The sequence below is a fragment of the Tremella mesenterica genome (genome assembly GCF_000271645.1).
Source record: "Tremella mesenterica DSM 1558 unplaced genomic scaffold TREMEscaffold_15, whole genome shotgun sequence".
Lineage (NCBI taxonomy): Eukaryota > Fungi > Basidiomycota > Tremellomycetes > Tremellales > Tremellaceae > Tremella > Tremella mesenterica.
The window spans coordinates 184,211-203,925 of record NW_006711239.1 but is presented as its reverse complement, the minus strand read 5'-3'; the positions used below and the strand labels follow the sequence as shown (position 1 = coordinate 203,925).

Genomic DNA, 19,715 nt, shown 5'->3' with positions numbered 1-19,715 from the left:
AGAAAACTGAGATGAATCGTGGTATACCCTAAAAAAACATCTTTGCTATCCCTACAGATCCATCTTGTCATATGTTTTGGATTCTACCAGTTGTTTCATCCATAGTTACTCGATCACCAGAAGTTCTGAAATTTAAGCTGGGTAAGTTGATAGTGAGATACATTGAGTATGAGTAGATCTGCGCTCAGATAGAAGGATACATACATGTCAAATGAAGTCAAAAGTAATCATGTCCTTCCTCTTTGTATTTTCTCCAATAACAAAGTCATTTTCGCACCCATATCAGGTTGTCCATGTTTTCCTTTTCCTCTTCCTCTTCCTCCATTTTCTGCGTGACCTCTAACACCGATATTAAGCGGGTTGAAAGGTCGATCATGACGGATCTTCTCTTCTTTTCTTCTTCCTGGATCCTCTCCACCTAAACTCGGTGCATACGACGATCGATCAGGATAAACTTTCCGTTGAAGATCTCGAATTGATATCACCGCAGAATCGGAAGACAGAGAAAGAGGTGATAAAGCTCTTAATTGACCAGAAGCAGTGATGAGTGTTTGTTGTCTTTCTCCTTCCATCTCCGATTCTTTCCCATCTCCAAAATCAAACTTTCTTGGTGCTTTTTCAACGTCCCTGTTTCTTTCCGAGTGAGTTGTATCCCTGTTTCTCATGATACCTTTTCCTTTATCTCTCTTGAACTTCGATAACCCTTCCGACAGATCATCTCTTGAGTTGGAGAAATGTTTGCGATTTGCTGAGGTGCTTGATTCTCCCTTGTACCGGGATCCTGAGCCTGATTCGTTCGTCGGAATTCCTTCATCGCCAATCGGGTCCTCGTGACCTTCACGGATGGAGGTGTTGACCTGTGATTGGACGTCAAGATTGTATGATCCAGGATTCGGAAGAGAGGTAGAGATTAGTGGATGAGTGGAAAGATTAGATCGGTCTTGAATTCGTGATGATGACATTCCTTCTTGTTTCAATATTTTGGCATAAGATTTCTTCACTTTGGCTCTTTCTACTAAATCTCTTTCAATCTTTTTGACTATTTGTCAGCAAAGCGTCTTCATACTTTTCCCTCAAAACCGTCACATATGGTGTTTCTCCCATGACCTGATATGGGTGTAGAATCCCAAATGCAGAATTGGCTGCATGAGATGTTCGAGTGTCTATCCCCATTCAAACCCTGGATAGGAAAGATAAAAACATGATAGATGGATATATCACCAAATCTAGTAATGAAACCCATTACGAGGTACTCTAGTGATAGAGATAATGATACGAGGTAAAGCCCGAACCAAATCACAATTAAGATAAACTCACCTTTACCCAAATAAGCATCTCTAGAAACATGCGCAGGTCCAACTTTGAACCCTCTTCTCCTTCCATCTCCTACTCGATCCACTCCGCCTACTTTTCTCTTCCCTTGCTCTTTTTGGCTTTTCGTTATTCTCGGCATTCATAAAATATATATCGGTATTGAAATACCAAAAACCGCGACTTGATTTTGATGAAAAGTATTAGTGTGACAATTATTACCGCCACAAGTTCGATAACGCCGTAAATTCCGCCCATCCCATCTGCGTCTTCTATTGTAGGAGTCGCGTTTCGTTTGATCGTTTCCCTATAAATCTCTTCCTAACCTCACTACTACCCCACCCTTCTTTTCCCTTCTTAAATTCTTAATAGTCAAAGTATCGTTTTATCACTTCAGAAGATTGAATGACCACTACAGGTTTGTCTCTCTCTGTTATCACATCTATTGAAGGGAGGTAGAGATGTGGGATAGTGGCGAAGATACCATCATTTCAAACCTTACTTCAACATACATCATTCATTTTGTTCATTTGACTCAATAAGTTGGAAATCATGGATGATTAAACTAATAATCAGTCACTAGTAACAAGGTGGAAGCCTCCTCCCGTAAGAAAGAAAAGACCCCGGTAGCTCCGGCCGCTGGGGCAGTGGCTAATCTCGGTCCCGCTTTTGGTGAGTTCTTCCTATACTTCAGATACGTCGTACATCTTCCTTTTTTTTCGAATACATAGATATACCTGTAGACAACAAGTTTCACCTATCCACTCTATGGACCGGAAGTGAGACGAAGGTGGTGAATTGATCATGTGTCAATCAATCAAGAACAGCTTTACTAATCTCTCAGACCCCTTTGATCAAGGTCATCCTTTCAAGCCTTCAAACGGTCCTGCCACTCCTGATTTGGATGTTGGTGTAGGTAAAAGTGACAAAGTTCATATCCGTGAGTTTTTCTTATTTTGTGCGAACCTATTAGCTGATATGTTTTCTTCTCTATTTATTCTCGAATAACTCTCCACATGTCGATGTCTATTTCACCTCAAACATATACACGATATACTTGACTGTACTACTGCTCAAACTTGACTCATGACCGTCATCATGGACAATATTCGTCACGAATAACTCCTCGATCAATCATACAGGTCTCCAACAACGAAATGGTCGTAAAACCCTCACCACGGTTCAAGGTCTTCCGGACAAATACGACTATCGTAAACTTCTCAAAGTGATGAAGAAAGAATTTGCATGTAACGGTACCATAGTTCGCGAAGAAGATGCCGATTTGGATGAAAATACTCCTGCCGTCAAAAAGGGCGCTGGCCTGGGAGATGTTTTGCAGTTTCAAGGTGATCACAGGATTCAAATCCGTGATTTCCTCATTGCCAAGGGTTTCTATACCGAAGCGGAAGCAAAGGATAGCGTCATTGTGTGAGTGACGATTTCTACACTTTCCATCAGAATGATATCACCTATAGCGGGAGACGACGCTCTTTTGGACCAGTCTGAGATCCGAGTAGTTTCCACCCCAATGAAATCTTCCCATCGCGTCGTCTTAATTCTGACGAATGACTATGGGTTGTAGCTCATCAACAGTCACGGCTACTAGACTCGTACATGATACGCCGCAAGCGGGCAGCAGCCTTTTATACGCACGATCAGTTTCTATGATGTATTTGTTTCACAGACATCCCATATATGGCATCATGTCGCATGCCGCATATCGGTACTCGTACAGTATATTGTCCAATGCAGGGCATCGTTCATCGTCTCATTGCCTCTTCTATTCATTCCCAGCAGATCCTGTTCGTTCATCTTACAGATAGGCTTTCACATACCTTCCTCTAACGCGTGCATCTGTACGTTACTGGCTATCCCTCTACTGTCATTTTCTGTGACTTTCTGTGACTTCGTATTGCGAGAGCGGGTCATGCGGGAAGTGAAAGGGAATAGAATGCTTGGAAAGTGCAAGATAAAGATGGACTGCAACAGAACGGAACCCACCTTAAACTCCAATATTCCAGAGTGACCCCCCACTGGTACATCTTCCCCGACAGGCATCATAATCTGCACACAGAGGAATCCCTCAGTCTCGATCTGGATACAGATCTTGATACTGTGTTGCAGAGCGCGGTAAAGGAGCATGATATGTGCCGCATGATAGCTGGTTGGTCAGAGCTTTCTCCATAGACAATAGGACTGCTTCAGTCTACCTTGCAGGACGAGGGACAGAGGGTAAGAGTAAGGTCAAGTAAGGCTAGACCGTCGGGAAAAGAGACGAACCTGAAGGAGATACGTTCGGGACATTCGAACCGGTCCATCACCTCGCGATCGTTTGGGTAGTCGAGCTGCCTTTGTCAGCCCTCATCCACCATCCATCGACTTAACATGAGTAGACTTGCACGGTGGGTGGAGAACGAGGTTGGGCCCAAAAGGAATCAGGGAGAAGACGGGGGGACTTACCTCTGTCTTCCCCAGATCACCTTCGGCCAGAATGGAGAAATTCCCTTTTCTGGCCCTCTGAGTCCGACGGTCGTTGCTACTCCCAGTGGCGTCCATCACCGGAGGTGGTACGTCAGAATCACGAGGTGTGGCTGTGAAAGTCACTTTTTTGCACGATGGAGGGAGATCGGCAAGGGCTTGACGAAACCACCCAGACTGTCCGTCAATTTCCCTGCCTGGAAATGTCCCGTGTGCACACTTTGTACACGAGTGAGAAGACAGGACATCAAAGATGATTCGGTAGATCGGCTTGGAGTCTTCGTATTTGACACGGGGAGGGGGAGGAATGTTGGGATTGGAAGCCTATCATGAGCGGAGAGGAAAAGGACGACGAGCGGGTGGATTCATCGGGGTGACTAACTTTCATGATGATATATAAAACACTGAAGGTCAGCGCCAACTCCCGTTGCTGTCCCGTTTCTGATTGCTTATGTGAGAAAGTAAGTCACGCGGGAGTGCGGACTCATGAGCTGAAGCCGGGATTGGCGTATGGCATGAGGCAGAGAGGATTTTGGAGTAAGAGAAGAAGAGAGGATGGAGGGCGAGGACGAACCGTTGATCGTCATCAAATTCTTGGTTCATGAGCTCTTCAGGTTCAAGGGTCTTGAGCGCACATGTTGTCACGGGTCCTTTACCTTCATCTTGTCTGCTGATCAGGCGACTGTCCACCCTCGGTTGCGACATTCCCTTCTCTCAGCAGCAACTTCCTCGGAAGTCTGGGTGTACGGTATGATCGTCGGGGCATCTCACACAAGGATGGACCAAGGAATTGAGAATAATGACCCTTTTCCATTTTTGAGAATGAACACAAAAAACTCACAGGTGAATCATCAACTCACTCCCAATTCCCTCCCACGTCATTCGCATCTGCGTCCTCTTCTCCTTACCTTTTCTCGGCCCATTATCCTGCTCTTCCTCCTCTTGTTCCCCATCTCCAGCCCAACGTCGAGAAGAACGTTGTCGGGATGGTGCTGCCGCGCCGCCGGATCCTGCGTTACCGAAGATGTTCAGACACTGCAGCATGGTATCGAGTGAGATTTCTACAATGGCTGGCACAGGAGATGGGTGGAAGATGAATGTCTTGAAGAGGTTTACTGGGATCCATGCGACGGCTAGACTCATTAAACGAGTTACTAGAACGTCTCTACGCAGTCCCTTAGGTATCATCGATGATGACGCAGGGAAGAGAAGGTTGCAGGGTGGAATGACAATATGAAAAATACGCGGACAAGGGAGATGGGGGCGAGAGTGATTTGGGCAACATACCACATAGAGTTCTGACTTCCTCTAAAGTCACCTCGAACCCAGCCTCGGAGACACTCATGACTGCATTCTAAAGATCAGCCGAAGTCACAGGCCGTACACCTCGCTCGACAATTGACATGCCCACACGAACAACACAGGCAGACTTACTCAACCAGTAGCTTTGCATCAAGCTAGACCTTGGCAGAGAGTGGGGAAGAAGATGATGTTACGCGGATAGAAGAGAAGAAGACCAAGAGATGTTAAAACATGACTCACATGCTTGAAGCCTATACCTCGGAGAAGACGAGCGAAAGGTCTTACATCCGCTAGTTCCACTTCAAGCACCTGGTGCTGTTTCGTAAGCTGGACCCTTCAATCGCTGAAATCATGCTCTGCCTTGTGAGGTCGACTGCATGTAGGGTTTCTTCCATTCGTTCCCGCGACGAACCAGACTTAGCAGGCATTAGTCTACAGATTGTGGGATGACATCCCTATAGACTTTTTGATGAGCCATACAAGCAGTATGAGCCTGAGCACGACGGAGAGCAAACAGATCTCACTCGTTCGGGAGTACTCAGTGGAGATGTGAGAGGTAAGAGATGCCGAGTTGGGGGTCAGGCAGAGACGTCATGAGCAGACCTCCAATGAATGGAGAAAACCCCAAGATACGACTCACCGGGACAGGCCTGAGAGACATGATATGCCCCTGAATCACATCTGATATATGAGAAAGAGCACAGTTTCGGATGGAGTGTCGATGGAAAGGAGGAAGAGAAAGAGAAACCCAGCCGATGATCACGTGACAAAGATTGATAAAGAAATACACGTAAGAAATCAGTCGCGTCTGCTCCAACGATCCAACGATCCCTAATAATCACTCTACACATACTTGTATTTAGCATGTAGTACCCTGGCTTTTGGTTCAACTTTCTACTCGGTGTGATGGGAACAAGAAAGGAGATGTCATTCTTGTCCATCCCACGTACGTCAAACGAATCTCATGTTCGTATTCACATGTGACATCGGCTCGAGCATTCCAATCCATCGTACGATTTCCAGATCAGCTCACACCTAGGCCTTGCTCGTTCTGGCCATGCCTCGCCGTGAACTTATTCTTCGAGGGCTCCCACGAACTTTGTCAAAATCTTCCTGGCAAGCGTCTTTCAAACGCCGGCCAAGTCAAATCGATGAGAAATGAGCGGAGATGAAATGGTTTTTAGGCGACTGGGAAGGAGAGGACTTGGGAACGTGTGAACGTGTGAACGTGTGAAAGAAGGCGTCAGGGCTATCACTATATTTGATGCGGCTCAGCCCGAGAGAAATCAAACTCAGACAATGTGAGTTCTTCTATATCATGCGATTTTTCCGAGACGAGTCTTTCTTTCACTCATTGTCAATCTATCGCTCATGTCGGATTATACTAACCGCCCAGGCGTTAACCCCTCCCGTGTACGTATCCCGCAAGGTTCTGGATCAACGTATTTTCAGCATTCTGAGCAAGGGTATGAACGACCCACCACCATATCCCAAGATCCAGAAGTCGAGAATCGGATTCGCACTCTCAAGGAGGTCACAAATGGTCTCATCCAAGATGCGGAACGTCTGAGAGTGTCCGGTCACAATTTTGCTCTTCGGGAGTCATTGGGTGAAAGCAAGACCGTGTGAGTTCTAATTTGGACCGAGCCGCCTTATCGAGTAAGAGAGTTTGTATTTGAACTGACAGTAGGGATGAACGTGACACAGAATGGAAGTATGCTAGGTTCCAAGTGACCATCTTGGGACTCAATCCTCCTCAATCCCGGATTTTCGTTCTTGCCAGGGAAAGGGGTGAGATGACTGAGTGGTCCAGAGCTGTACAATCCACAATGGAGACGTACTTTCAGGATAAGGATACTTCTAGAGTGGGTGATGATTTACAATTGGATCGGGCTGCTTGGCGCGCAGCTTTGACCCTCGGTCTCAACTATGAGGATTTTGGAGTTATACGAGCGGAAGATCATGTAAGAGAAACAACATCAGGTGGCATGGTGGTGGTCCGATGATCCAAATAGCCAATGTTTCGCAGTGATTGAAGCCTGAGGGTTAAGCGACGGAGTCTTGTTTTCCTGCTAGGACTCAACGTCTCGTACTGTCAGTATGTTCAACGATAATCCATAGAGGGCGAGGTGATTGTTGCGAGGTTTCCATGCTTTTTGATATATGTCATTTGAAATGTGTAGTGTAAACACAGAAATCAGTGCAAGTCGTAGCATCTACGTATCATCCTACTTCTTGAGGGAAAACACTTAGGTTCCTAGCGTTCGATATGGATTGTCACCCGTTGAATACACGGGTTTTTTTAATGTGATTCATGACTATGTGACCGTTGTCAGTATCTTATTTGAAATGTCGAGCTCTGGACAACTTGTGGTTTTGCTACATATCACCCTAGAGGAACTGAGAAGAACAGTCCTTGAGCCTTCCTCCACCTCCCACCACACAATTTGATGTGATGAAGAGAAACATGTACCAACTTCAGCCGCATGTTGCTCGGTTCACCAGACCTCGACTTTCAACCCGGATCTTACCCTAGATGACATATAGAGGTCAAGCTACTCCATTCAACCTCATTTGGTAATCACTCCCTTGTCATCCCCCAATTAGCACTGCCACACAAGCAACTCATCTACATACAATCCACACGCTTCGTCGAGTCTTCAACCTGGCGAGACCCGTTCTCGAACCACAGACAATCTACACCACGGCCCCATTACTCCGCATCCTTCCCACGCGGTCTGAGAACCTCTCATGATGTAGGGCTGTGCGGATCTTGACTCTATGATATCACTCAATGGAGAGACAAACGGAGAAACCACATCACCTCGTCGATCGTCGATCGTCCACCGGTTGATCGGCGATTGATCCGGCGTGGACTGAATCCGTGGAACTCCGATTGAAAAAAGCGGTTCATAGTATAAAATCTATCAACAGGGCTTTTCAATAATCCTTCACATTGAGAAACATGAACACTCATACCAAGCAACTAAGCAAGAACAGCCATCTCACACCCTCGGTCAGCACTCTTAGATCTAATCAGGTGGCCTCAGCCCTTGAAAAGATGAAGCAAGACACCACCGAACTGGCTGAAACCTACAGGACTCTTTATGAGGCTCAAGGTAGAGCCGCTATTGATGAAGTCTCCCATAAGTTAGCAAAGACTGGTTCAACAAAGTGAGTTGATAGGTCTGTGACACACAACCAGCATCCCACTAACAATCTCTAGTAATGCTGAATCTACATGGTTGAAGGCTAGAGTGAAAGGGGTTGTGATAGGAGATTTGAAGCACCCAGATACACTTCAAATCTTTGTTTCAGAGTCTGAACAACCTAGATTTACTCAATTTACATTAAATTCTTATAAGATAGCAAAAAGCGCATACGAGTATTTTACACATGAGAAAGTACAGAGCGGAGATTCTCTGCTGGCATTGGAGCTGTTATCAGAGGCTGTATCCAAAGAATATAAAACAAATGTTGTATTCTTGCCTGGGGGATTGGGAACAAACCAGATCATGACATCCGCCACACAAAGTTTGCCCAAGGAGGTAGGACATGAGAAATCGTCCCTGTCAGAGGTGCATGACATCTATGATCTATTGGTAGATATTGAAAATCGGAAGCAGTGAGCGATGGCAATTCATCGGGGCCCAAGAATTGTGCCGTGACCGGATGTGGATATCAGGCAATCAGATTGAATGCATTGAATTCAAGAGAGTTGAGGACGTTCATGTTTCTCATGCACCTCTGTGAGATTGGAAGCACAAAGAGCAATGGGGACAATCACCAGCTTAGCCTGAGCATTGTCACCATCGTTCATGAGGCACGGATGTCATGACCGGGTAGCGAGCCCGCCATCATAAACCGTCCTCAAAGACTCATTATCAACTCTGCTAGTGAGAGCTGATCTCGCTATAAGTACTGGTCGTGACAGCGGGAGACCAGAGGTCAAGTGGGAGATTGTTCATCGAGCCTGGGTATCACGTTCCTCCATCACCTGTATTGACCTGCGGATATGACAAACAATTACTCGCCAGCTTCAATCAGGCTACAACCATCTTTGTATCAACAAATCGGCGTCGAGAAAACACATTGGCCACAACATGGACCCCGGCAGACATCTTCCTTTTCGCTTCCCTCTCAATGACAATCTCAAATTCAATTCATTCCCTCCATTCATGATCTTCCTCGTAAGTTCGTCCGCCACACGTTCAACCTCATCGCGGCCTTTCCCGGGATATTTGACGGAGTTGAGACGTTATAGTGGAGAGGAGAGAAAAGCGGTGACGGAACAAAGGTAGGGTGAATTCGTGGGGAATCGAGATTCACTACTCACATATTTATAAGCCTTCCAGCAGAGCTTAGTCTTCATAACTTGACACTTCACCATCATAGAATTGGAAAAATGACATCCGTCAGTACTAGCACCGACTTCCCTGAACAACATGTCGTGAAGCCCTCAGGATGTGGGGAGGAGGGTTCGGTTGCTCCTCCCCAAGAGGAAGGAGACGAGTGGGCCGAATGGAGTTCAACCTCGGTTGACTCGCTTTCTTCTGATTCAAGCATGCTTCCATATCTTTGGGAAGGGGTTGAAAATCCTGAGGCACAATTGTAAGTAATACCAATCATGGAGTTCATGAAGTTCTGATAGAGTAGGGAGATGGAAAAGGAACGATTGCTTGACTTGACTCTGAACAATCTCCAGGCGTCATTGCTCGCTGGTCTCCAGCAATCAGAGCAGCAGTGAGTGTCATCGGTTTTTGCTCGGGCTTGCATCTCTGATAGGACAGACAGACAACTCTGATTCCCGTATCATTGGAAAAAAGTTGGTGAGTTCGAGAACTCATTCATCAACATCACTTTTTCGAGGCCTGATGAAATAGGAGTGATAACCGTCCGGCCTTGTCATCATGTCTAGAGTCGTGAGTGTAATTGGCCGGTACAATCAGCTCAACGTTCTGATGGTAAGGATTATACAATCCTGCACAACAAAAACCAACATCAATAAGAAGCCTTTACCAGAAGGTCTAGGTCATATGAGGTGGCCGTGAGTGTTCTCCATCTGGCGATCATTTGATATGTCAGTGTTGATGACAAGTGCTGAACGTGACTCCGAATGGAATGAAGCTCCATTTCAGGGCACGGTGGAAGGTCTGTGGGGTGGAAGAAAGGATATCACTGTTCAAGTGACTCAACATGGCAAGGTCACTGAACTTGCAAATAAAATCGCGACTGTTGCTCAAAATTACCTGAACACAAACGACATGGAGGACAACTATGGGGAAACAATCTTTGACTTTGAGACTGTCCTTCAAGATTACCTTAAAAACAATGTCAAGGAGGAGGATGATATGAAGAAGATCTTAGACTCCACGTCTGTCCTTCAAGAATCCCTGGATGCGAGCCGCGTGACAGACAAGAGACCGGGCAATTGGAACAAGATCTTAGACGAAGCGACGTTTAGCGCATCTCAAACGTGTGGCGTTCCCTGGGAAGAAATCTCACTTGTGACCGGACCTCACCGTCCTTTGCCCAAGAACGAGACAGATGTGATGGAAGAGGAACCGGTTGATCAGTCTGAGCCTCCTCCGCCGTATCAGCAGGTCGAACCAGGGTATACTTTAAACAGCCAGTTTTCTGGGTGGAATTCGACTGAAACAGGCGGTGTAAGTGACGCTAAGTGACGGATAGCCGTAAGAGTCAGTCATCGTACTTGGTGGTCCAACTAGATATGAGTCGTGAGGCCGAGGAATGGAATGATATGCAGGAATGAAATGAGAGCATTGAAAATATCCGAGATTGACATTAGTTTGTATGTCATGACGTGTGCCTACTTGGAATCAATTTCATATCAGTCACCTTTAGTACATCAACATACACCGTTTCTCGTCAGCGTGATACGAGACCACTGACACGGATGGTCTCTCACTAGTACGCTCTGTCAGGTTATGGCAGAGAGGTGAGTCACGATACAAAGACAAGATAGTTTAGTAGTGACATGAAGCGGCATTTGACAGAGAAATAAATGATTCAAGGCCCAAATCTGCAACCTACCTACCACCGCCGGAGAGCACCAGGTCCTCGGCGTCTGACAGCCCACGCTGCGCTCAAACCAGCAAGGATTCCACCGACATGAGCGGCAGAATCTGTGCCGGACATTGGACGGTAGGTAGCGCTGTAGAGGTCGTACTGCATGTTAGTAAGTTCCAATGTCAGATTGGAACGTCGCACAGAATTGTGAGGTGTCTGCCACAGGTGTCGAAAGACTTCGGTGAGCAAGAAGGAACAGGGAAAGAGTTGATTGAATGGAGTGAGCATTGGATGGCTCATACACTCACTACAAAGATCCCGCCAAGCATCACCCAAGCCGGCATCGGAACGATGAAGAAGAACAAGAATGTGGTCTGGGGAAACAAAGCTCCATAGAATGCTACATGTGAGTCTTCAGCCATAGGGTGATAGGAGAGGACGTACCCAAGGAAGTGTAGATGGCCCCACTGGCACCTTCTGACCCTACCCAACGCTTATTATCCCTTACGCCCACGGATCGGTGCCAAATAAGAGATGTAATCGCAGCAACTACCCCACCTGAAGGTCAGTCAGAATTTGATACATCATGATCTGTCCGTCAACTGACCGCTGAGGTAAAGGCCGATGAAAGCGGAGCTCCCTATGAGGCTTAAAGCAGTAAGCGTCATTCGTCAGGAAGAAGAGGAACGTACGACGCAGCGAGAGGAGCCATGAAATATAGCCCGAGACAGTTGATGAATATGTGTTGACCGGAGGAATGGGAGAACGACGATGTGATTAAAGTCCATCTATATATCAGTTAGTGAATACATCGACCGGTGTACAAGTGATGCCCAAGGTCATTCTACCATTCGTGTGACGGACAGCGAGTTCCGGTCATGTGAAAGGCGACTGCTAACTCCTTATGGGGGAATGAAAAGCACGCAGTAGGTAAAGATAGTTTAGATAGTAATTTGGATCACTGGCATATGACATGAAATAGGAGATAAAGATCAAGCGGGGAAAGTGGGTGAGGGACGAGGAAAGGAGAGAGGGTAAAGTGATAAAGAAGACATATAGAAGGCATATCAACGAACATTCTTCCAGCCATGATGTTCGCTTCACTCATCACAAAGTTTCTATTCATCCACAGATAAAGACTAGGATCTCGGAATTGTGTCTGAGTGTATCAGCATACATCACAGTGATTGTGCGAACATCGAATGGGTCACTCACATAACTCTGCCAGGCGTATTGCCAAAGAAGGAACACGCCAACATTCAAACCGATTATCCCATATATCTGTACATCAGCTTCTGTAAAGATACGTTGAGCTGAAACAGCGTACTATCCATATTGAAGGATAAGAATCCAACCTTCTTAAAAATCTTCGGATGAAGCCTGGTGGAGGTCGAGGTGTCCGGGGAAAGTAAGTCTGGCGTACTCGGGTGGAGGGAGAGGTACTGAGGTATCTTTGAGTTGGCAGTGAAAGTGGTCTAGATGATAAAGACCGTGGTAGACAAGGTACCAGTAGGTGCGGGTTGGAAGGCCGTATTGAAGGTGGACGAGAAAGTAGGGAGACATGTCGAAGAGGGATAGACCGAGAAGACTTGGCGAGGAAAGAGGTAGGGATCGATGGGCGAGGTCTTAAAGTCGAGAGTGAAAGTCCTATGGGGATCCGAAAAGACATAGTTTGAGTCTTGCTATTCGCACAATACTACTATCCAATTATGTATAGAGTACGGTACCTGCTGACAGAAGGACAAGACGAAGACAATAGACGATACGGACGCCGACGCCGAAGTGGACCGGAATAAATCTTTCACTTTTCTTTTTTTCTTCTCCCAAAATGTCAAAGTTCGCTCCGAGCTGCCAACTTTGACTGGATCACTCGTAGATTTCAGTGACGATTCACCCACCATGTCCTTCCCCACAGTCTATACAGTCAACGGTCCCTCTTCCACATCATCAACTTCATTACCATCATGGATAACCATAAAACCCCGTTCCAAACCTACTCCCACAGGAGCTCGGAAACGTCAACGGGCTCAACGGCAACTCGGTCAGTTGGAGCTCATTCAAGATTTTGCTTTTCCAGGATCGGCAATAAAAATTAAAACGACTGAAGATGGGAGACATGCGATCGCTACTGGGACTTATAAACCTGTGATCAAGGTTTGGGATCTGGATCAGTTGACTGTGAAGTTTGAGAGGGTCACGGATGCTGAGAATGTCGATTTTGTTGTGGGTTTATAACTTTCTCCCTTCCTCACTGTACTTCTACAGATTTTCGTAGAACCTCCCTCATAACATTCTTACCTTCCGGCGTCGTAACTATGCTGTTGCTCTCTTACATGGGGCCGAAATGTTCACCATCTGCCCCGGATGAGTTTCTTCATGAGGGAATCTGAACACTGCTTAGATATGGAGCGATAAGTATATAGTACGAATGCTAATCATAGATCCTCTCTACCGACTGGACGAAATCCTTACATCTCCAACGAGATCGTAGTTTAGCTCTTCATACTCAAATGGGACTGCACCATTCTATTCGACTACCTACTTACGGTCGTTCACTAGCATATCATTCCCCTTCCGCCGATGCTCTCATCGGATGTACCGGCAACTCTGTCTATCGATTCAACCTTGAAGAAGGCCGATATATGACACCCCTTTCAGTAGGCGAATCTTTGGACGATATTGAAGGTGTCAACACTATAGACGTCAACCCTCGACATGGTTTACTTTCCTTCGGTTTAGACGGAAGGGGTGTGGTGGAATTCTGGGATCCAAGATCTCGAACAGCCTTAACTCGACTCATGCTTCCTACATCTACTTTACTTCCTGTACAAAGTATTGAAAATATCACAGCTCCTAGGCGAACTTTATCTATCACTGCTTTGTCTTCTCATCCTTCTGATGGACTCTCTTTGGCCGTTGGGACAAGTACGGGACATACTCTGCTGTACGATCTGAGAAATCCTAATCCTTTGGCGGTGAAGGATCAGGGGTATGGAGAAGCTATCAAAAGTGTAGAATGGTTGAAAGGTGGCGGAGCACAGGAAGATAGAGGGAGAGTGGTTAGTGCAGATAGTAAAGTGATAAAAGTTTGGAATCGTGATGATGTGAGTGCAACAACAGACAATCCTCATCTCATTTCTAGTCAAGACCGTAGTGTCAGTTTGAGAAAGAGCTGATCGATAAGCCATCATCGAATCAATTATCCTTACATCCACCCAACTCTCTTGCCCATCTCCATGCAGTACCAGACTCTGGATTGTTATTCGTCGCTTGCGAAGCGCCACAATTATGTTCTTACTACATCCCGGAGATAGGACCAGCACCTCGATGGGCACAATTCTTAGATGGAGTGACGGAAGAGTTGGAGGCCGATAGCAACAAAGATGGCAAGAGCGTCTATAGTGATTTCAAATTTGTCGATAAGGGAGAGTTGGAAATGTGGGTCGTCCCTTTCTTTATTCCGCTTGTTTCTTCCTTGTCGTACACAGCGACACGCACCAATCTTGTCATGTCTCTACACATATCACAGCTACCAGTATGAGGTGTCGTCATAAGATTCTGAAGCATGGCTGACTTTGTACAGACTTGGCCTCACACATCTTATCGGTACTTCAGCTCTCAAACCCTACATGCACGGCTACTTCCTCTCCCTCAAACTCTACGCTACAGCTCGTCTCATTGCCAACCCTCAATCTTACGCCGAACATCGAGAGAAAGTTATCGCGGAACGTTTGGCTGCGAAGGCAGAATCAAGGATCAGAGCAAGGAAAGATCAACCTAAAGTCAACAAAGCTCTGGCGGAACGATTACGTCGGGTGGAGGAGAGAGAAGCGGCTGCTCTGGAGAAGAAAAGATCGAGAGCGGTTCAAGGATCATCAGAAGCTACACCTGCAGAGGAGACCGGAGATGGTTCCAGGAAAGGAACGAGAGTCGGGGAAGATACAGGAAAGACCAAAGTCAGTGTATTGGAAGACGCACGGTTCAAAGCCATCTTTGAAGACCCGGAATATGAGGTGGATGAAGAATCAAGAGAGTTCGCTTTACTCAATCCTGCCACTGCGTATAACGTGAGTTGCGTTCCCCGGATGAAAATCGATGAGCTGACGTATAGGCAAAGCGAAAGACCGCTGTTGAGGAGGAAGAGGAGAGCGAGGAGGGTTCTTCCGGTTTGGAGGGAGAGTCAGGCTCAGAGGAAGAGGAAGAGGAGGGCAGTGAGAGTGATAGTGGAAGTGACGAGGATAAAGGTGGTAGAGGTGGTGAGTACTACTTATTCACCTGTTCCGTCCAAGTTCCATATTCTACACACGCTGATCGCAGCTCATCTACAACATGACCCTCGTAACTTTCTTCCCGGCAAGTTCAAACCACCCCCTGCTCCTTCTCACCGACCAAAACTCCACATCCCCTCAAAGTCCGATACCTTCGGCTCTCGTCTTTCTTCCCGACACACCACTCCCAAAGATACAAAACCTCAAGGTGTTGTGGCCATGCGTAGAGCATTGGACGGTGGTATGGAGATGTCCTTCGTACCTTCTTCTTCGCGACGAGGGCAAGAGAAGGATGAATTGTCAGGAGGAAGTCGGAATGTGGCGGGAAAAGGAAAGGTGGAAAAGTTTGGAGCGGGGATGGAGAGGGGAGGGGAAGAGGATAACGAGGAAGAAGGTAGGAATGGGAGGACCAAGAGAAGGTTTGGAGGAAGGAGTGGGAGTAAGAACGCTTTCAGGAGAAGATGAGTTGGACATGATACATCTCCAAGATCAAAGAGGATGCATACGGCTATACGTCATTCCGACTTTACACCACGCTAGTGAACATGAGAACCTTGGCAGTGGAACATGGTCGGAATGTGAGAGGGTGAGAAGAGAGGATGCACAGACCCTCGTTGGATTTCATGGGGATTGGGGATGAGGTCACCTGCGCACGGGCCTCCTTCTACCCCACGACACCACTTATAAATCGTTGCTTTCCCCTCCTCTTCTCTCTCTTTCTTCATCCCGCCTCTCTCTCCATCTCTATCTCTCCGTTCCACGTCCTCCTTCGGTCACCCCCTTCTCACCCTTCTCATCACTCTCTTTCCCTCTCATCAACTTATATCGTCGTCTCGTCAACCATTGTCCCTTTACGATCGTGCAGCCGGCTGCATACTCTTCCTCCGCTCTAGTCATGTTCACACAGGCCCGTGGTTCCAACATGCCTCCTCCTCCTCCCACACAACGAGCTGCCCCTTCTCAGCAAGCTCCACTGTCTCAACGCGTGCCCGTTCTCTCTCAACGAGCAACGGTATCCAATCAGGCGCCGACTCTAGGGACAATACGCTCATCTCTCGCCGCTCAATCTGCCCGTCCACCCTCCTCTCAACCCGCTCGCTCTGTTCTTCCACCCTCTTCTCAACCTCGTCCGCGTCCCGCAGCTGCATATCCTCCCATCCTCCCATCTTCGACTTCAATTGTCAGTCGTCCTGGATCTGTCCCGGTCTATCAACCTCCTACCCCCTCCCCCAGTCTATTGGGAAGCGTATCCGGGAGACATGTGGTCGACTCCTACCGTCCTCCCTCGGCGCAGAGCCAGGGATCATCACACCGATTGGGCGTGGAAGGAAGTGGGGGACCAAAGTGGGGAGAGCAAATCATGGTGTTCCTCGAGGGTAAGTCCACTTTCTCAGTCCCTTCACACCACACCCCTCCACACCGTTTCCGCTCTGCTCTCGGTCACGGCTGGGCAGCGAATACATGGAAGGAAGAATCGCGAGCTTGCTATCGATGGAAGGAAGAAGCACGAGCTTGGTATCGGATACATGTTGACTCTCAGCCCAAGAACAAAACAGGGTCATCCAACATCGCGATTCAGTGCGGGGAATTGAAGCACTACATGAAGACATTCGAACCCTCTTCGAGGGACAAGCATCCCTACATGACGATAACCGCGCCTTGCGAAACGAAGTCAAACTTCTCCGTGAAGCAAACGTCGATTTAAGTCACAAACTCGAACGTCTCCTGGAGCAGTTTGGTCAGCACGGCCGAGACAGTCCCGATATCAAAGACCAGATAGAGGAGCTCCGAAATGACATTCACGAACTTCACATCGAGCAGAAAGCGATCCCGAACAAGGACGAGCTTGTAGAGGAGCTCCAAGTACAATGTGAGTGGGAGAGACTCACCAGCAAATGGTCTGCTTATAAGTAGTCTCTACACCATTGTCGGAACTTTTGGGCAACATTGGACGAGTGCTCGAAATCTTGGAGTCATTGAAAGAAATGCATCGCGCAACCAATGAAGCACGGTCGATGGACATGACGCGATCAACGGACCATACGTCCTCAATGAATAATGCGCCATTGACGAATAACGATACTCTGTCGACAAACAATCCAGCAGACACCACTTCCCCTCGATCCTCTCCCCAAACTGAAGTCCGGTCTCTGGTCCGTTCTATCAAGGACTTAGGGCAGCAAGTCAAGGAACTCCCTCAATGGGTTCTCGCGGCTCTTCGTACCACTCCACTCCCTCCTGCCAGTATTCTCACCGAGGTTCACGGTTTTATCACGGATCTTCAAGAACGTCTGAAAGTGCAAGCTGTGACATCAAAACACATGCAGGCTGATGTCTCGGTGATGGAGAACCTCATGGAGGGGATGTTGAACGAGATGAAAATACTTCGGATTGCAACAAAGGTGGGAAGTACCGGATCGACTGCGCCCACGGAACGCGTAGTACACGTCGCTCAGAATCAGAGGGAAGCTGCGGAAAACTCGCAGGCGACTGCTCAGAAGGAACCGACGAAAAACTCGCAGCCGACTGAACAGAATGATCTGCAAGAGGTCCCTTCCGAACATCCAGCTGCTCCCCATACTCCCTCCGATCTCCTTTCTCTCAACACAAACTCTTCTGGACATGGCGAGACCGACAGTGACCCTTATGCTTACGTGGACAAACAGACAAATGTCACAACAGCCAAGAGGCCAACAAAAAAACAGGCCGTCTATGCTAAAACGAAGACGCCGGCTGAAGGAAAGAAGACATCGCCACAAGCTCAACAGACCACCAGAAAGAAGCGTGTACCAGCAGAACCACTTTTGACTCAGAACCTCGGGTTTCGGCGGGAGACAAGAAGGGCATCCGCTGAAAGACTTCGGAGGGAAGCGGCGGCAAGAGAGATTATTGATCTGGCGTCGTCGTCCGAGGCAGCTAACCCGTCAAATACTGTTGATGATCTAGCAAGTCTGTCAACCCCCGTGCTTGCCAACGACGGGCAACCTAGAGCTCGCGAGGAGAGTGGATCGCACGGGCAGACAGGTCCCAGCGGAGAGAGCGTACAAGAAAATGTAGTAGCTAGAGAAGGAGAAGAAGAGAACATAGAGATTGACACGGATCTTCAGAGTGGAACTGATAAAAGCCGAGGAGATAGAAACTTGTATACAATGATGCGAGCTAAACAGGTGAGACGACGAAACGGGGAGGGAGTCGGGACGATGGAGGGACTGTTCCAAATTTAGAAGCAGGGAGGGGGATATCAGATGACTCTTGTATGTACCGAGAGAAGAGAGAGTGGCTCATAAGATCATGCCATCTTTGATTCATGTATATTCAGATTTACAACGGAGAGTATGGATACGTCCAGTAGTTACGGTAGGTCATGCACGATACCAACCAATACTTAACTTACCCGATTGGACCTCGCGAACGCCACATTTTCCCCATCCGCCACTGGCCCACTGCTCAACTTTTACACCTTCCCCACTACTCTGAAAATCATCTCTTCGCCCTCCTCCAATCACTCGTAACAACATCCTGGAACGTATCAAGCAAGCACGTATCGGGTATCCCAGTCCATCTTTGAAAGCATGGCTCCTCTTCCAACTGCCCCTCCGACGGCACTCGCCCCCGTCATCCCCCCCGCTCCACTTCCCACCCTCGTCTCCCGCGCCCAGAGATGGGCAGAAGACAACCATCGACTCATCCTGCTAGGTTGTGCAGTCTTAGCAGCTTCAGGAGCCGGATACTATATCTACTCCACCTCTTCCAGTAGACCGCCTCCACCTTCATCATCCGCTTCTTCCGGATCGGCCAAAAGTGGGAAGAAAAGGAGTAAGAAAAAGAAGTCGAAAACGGGGAACGATGATGATGGTCCGATATTAGAGGAGATAATACCTCTTATTTCGGAAGTGAAGGAGGAGGTGAAAGAGGTGAAAGAGGAGAAGGAGGAAGAGGAAGTAAAAGAAGAAGTCAAGAAGGAGTTGGAGAATGCGCATTTGGCAGGTAAGTTTTTCTCGTTGTGTGTTGGCTGCTCCATCCTGCCTCCACTCTCAATAAATAGCTCTCCACTCCCGTCTCAGATGAGATCGCATTGGCTCGAGTCCGGAATACCGTCTTCAAGAAGTGCGCAACATCGAAGGGTCACTGGGGATATGTACGGATGAGGACTACCTTCGATGTAGCACGATCGCTGACGAGATAGATATACCTGATGAAACGACACTGGCGGGAATGACAAATACCGTGAGTACAGACCTACCAACTTCTCGTCATATCTTCTCCCCTCTGTCCGAGCTAGATGGCCGGTACTCTCCGAAGCACATATTCATGAATACTTGACAG

The 19,715-nt window shown here is 47.5% G+C and overlaps 9 protein-coding genes across 9 annotated transcripts; 6 read left to right on the top strand and 3 right to left on the bottom strand.

The window, feature by feature from the left end:
• Positions 1–190: 190 nt before the first annotated feature.
• TREMEDRAFT_74790 (uncharacterized protein) lies at positions 191–1,453 on the bottom strand (the record flags this gene model as incomplete). Its single annotated transcript, XM_007007797.1, has 2 exons — positions 191–1,039; positions 1,318–1,453. 2 exons carry the CDS (start codon positions 1,451–1,453, stop codon positions 228–230), a joined length of 948 nt encoding a protein of 315 aa, XP_007007859.1. The 3' UTR covers positions 191–227.
• A 184-nt stretch (positions 1,454–1,637) lies between these two features.
• TREMEDRAFT_74789 (uncharacterized protein) lies at positions 1,638–2,996 on the top strand. Its single transcript, XM_007007796.1, has 5 exons — positions 1,638–1,729; positions 1,888–1,983; positions 2,156–2,251; positions 2,454–2,739; positions 2,905–2,996. The coding sequence occupies exons 1-5, from the start codon at positions 1,717–1,719 to the stop codon at positions 2,915–2,917; spliced, it is 504 nt and encodes a 167-aa protein (XP_007007858.1). The 5' UTR covers positions 1,638–1,716; the 3' UTR covers positions 2,918–2,996.
• Positions 2,997–3,138: 142 nt separating this feature from the next.
• TREMEDRAFT_70218 (uncharacterized protein) lies at positions 3,139–5,752 on the bottom strand (the record flags this gene model as incomplete). The annotated part of the gene is made up of 10 exons (XM_007007795.1): positions 3,139–3,210; positions 3,313–3,472; positions 3,592–3,656; positions 3,772–3,966; positions 4,172–4,193; positions 4,364–4,456; positions 4,631–4,922; positions 5,077–5,143; positions 5,332–5,406; positions 5,732–5,752. 10 exons carry the CDS (start codon positions 5,750–5,752, stop codon positions 3,139–3,141), a joined length of 1,062 nt encoding a protein of 353 aa, XP_007007857.1.
• Positions 5,753–6,462: 710 nt separating this feature from the next.
• On the top strand, positions 6,463–7,134 carry TREMEDRAFT_65579 (uncharacterized protein; the record flags this gene model as incomplete). Its single annotated transcript, XM_007007713.1, is given in 3 exon segments — positions 6,463–6,716; positions 6,782–7,055; positions 7,075–7,134. 3 exon segments carry the CDS (start codon positions 6,463–6,465, stop codon positions 7,132–7,134), a joined length of 588 nt encoding a protein of 195 aa, XP_007007775.1.
• Positions 7,135–8,056: 922 nt separating this feature from the next.
• On the top strand, positions 8,057–8,720 carry TREMEDRAFT_65578 (uncharacterized protein; the record flags this gene model as incomplete). The annotated part of the gene is made up of 2 exons (XM_007007712.1): positions 8,057–8,265; positions 8,297–8,720. The coding sequence occupies 2 exons, from the start codon at positions 8,057–8,059 to the stop codon at positions 8,718–8,720; spliced, it is 633 nt and encodes a 210-aa protein (XP_007007774.1).
• A 690-nt stretch (positions 8,721–9,410) lies between these two features.
• Positions 9,411–10,923, top strand: TREMEDRAFT_72420 (uncharacterized protein). The gene is made up of 6 exons (XM_007007794.1): positions 9,411–9,702; positions 9,748–9,834; positions 9,882–9,920; positions 9,975–10,013; positions 10,061–10,138; positions 10,190–10,923. Exons 1-6 carry the CDS (start codon positions 9,497–9,499, stop codon positions 10,773–10,775), a joined length of 1,035 nt encoding a protein of 344 aa, XP_007007856.1. The 5' UTR covers positions 9,411–9,496; the 3' UTR covers positions 10,776–10,923.
• Positions 10,924–11,095: 172 nt separating this feature from the next.
• TREMEDRAFT_72419 (uncharacterized protein) lies at positions 11,096–12,854 on the bottom strand. Its single transcript, XM_007007793.1, has 8 exons — positions 12,449–12,854; positions 12,337–12,402; positions 12,198–12,280; positions 11,814–11,909; positions 11,729–11,769; positions 11,566–11,679; positions 11,430–11,521; positions 11,096–11,280 (listed from the first exon to the last, which is right to left on the bottom strand). The coding sequence occupies exons 1-8, from the start codon at positions 12,788–12,790 to the stop codon at positions 11,146–11,148; spliced, it is 969 nt and encodes a 322-aa protein (XP_007007855.1). The 5' UTR covers positions 12,791–12,854; the 3' UTR covers positions 11,096–11,145.
• A 161-nt stretch (positions 12,855–13,015) lies between these two features.
• Positions 13,016–15,910, top strand: TREMEDRAFT_40971 (uncharacterized protein). Its single transcript, XM_007007663.1, has 7 exons — positions 13,016–13,344; positions 13,563–14,225; positions 14,306–14,559; positions 14,705–15,030; positions 15,079–15,188; positions 15,233–15,377; positions 15,439–15,910. The coding sequence occupies exons 1-7, from the start codon at positions 13,021–13,023 to the stop codon at positions 15,852–15,854; spliced, it is 2,238 nt and encodes a 745-aa protein (XP_007007725.1). The 5' UTR covers positions 13,016–13,020; the 3' UTR covers positions 15,855–15,910.
• A 401-nt stretch (positions 15,911–16,311) lies between these two features.
• On the top strand, positions 16,312–18,476 carry TREMEDRAFT_65574 (uncharacterized protein; the record flags this gene model as incomplete). The annotated part of the gene is given in 4 exon segments (XM_007007711.1): positions 16,312–16,765; positions 16,930–17,259; positions 17,304–18,430; positions 18,450–18,476. 4 exon segments carry the CDS (start codon positions 16,312–16,314, stop codon positions 18,474–18,476), a joined length of 1,938 nt encoding a protein of 645 aa, XP_007007773.1.
• Between the last annotated feature and the right edge of the window lie 1,239 nt (positions 18,477–19,715).

What these genes read in the sequence shown, in the direction of transcription:
- TREMEDRAFT_74789 (XM_007007796.1), top strand. An exon ending in TAATCTCGGTCCCGCTTTTG is followed by an intron (nt 1,984 to 2,155) that starts GTGAGTTCTTCC and finishes CTAATCTCTCAG; the next exon opens with ACCCCTTTGATCAAGGTCAT. An exon ending in AAGTGACAAAGTTCATATCC is followed by an intron (nt 2,252 to 2,453) that starts GTGAGTTTTTCT and finishes TCAATCATACAG; the next exon opens with GTCTCCAACAACGAAATGGT.
- TREMEDRAFT_72420 (XM_007007794.1), top strand. Translation starts at nt 9,497, where the DNA reads ATGACATCCGTCAGTACTAGCACCGACTTCCCTGAACAACATGTCGTG. An exon ending in GAAAATCCTGAGGCACAATT is followed by an intron (nt 9,703 to 9,747) that starts GTAAGTAATACC and finishes CTGATAGAGTAG; the next exon opens with GGAGATGGAAAAGGAACGAT. An exon ending in CTCCAGCAATCAGAGCAGCA is followed by an intron (nt 9,835 to 9,881) that starts GTGAGTGTCATC and finishes CTGATAGGACAG; the next exon opens with ACAGACAACTCTGATTCCCG.
- TREMEDRAFT_72419 (XM_007007793.1), bottom strand. Translation starts at nt 12,790, where the DNA reads ATGTCTTTTCGGATCCCCATAGGACTTTCACTCTCGACTTTAAGACCT. An exon ending in ATGGCTCCTCTCGCTGCGTC is followed by an intron (nt 11,770 to 11,813) that starts GTACGTTCCTCT and finishes TACTGCTTTAAG; the next exon opens with CCTCATAGGGAGCTCCGCTT. An exon ending in CATCGGCCTTTACCTCAGCG is followed by an intron (nt 11,680 to 11,728) that starts GTCAGTTGACGG and finishes ACTGACCTTCAG; the next exon opens with GTGGGGTAGTTGCTGCGATT.
- TREMEDRAFT_40971 (XM_007007663.1), top strand. Translation starts at nt 13,021, where the DNA reads ATGTCCTTCCCCACAGTCTATACAGTCAACGGTCCCTCTTCCACATCA. An exon ending in GATAAGGGAGAGTTGGAAAT is followed by an intron (nt 14,560 to 14,704) that starts GTGGGTCGTCCC and finishes GACTTTGTACAG; the next exon opens with ACTTGGCCTCACACATCTTA. An exon ending in TGCAGAGGAGACCGGAGATG is followed by an intron (nt 15,031 to 15,078) that starts GTTCCAGGAAAG and finishes GAAAGACCAAAG; the next exon opens with TCAGTGTATTGGAAGACGCA.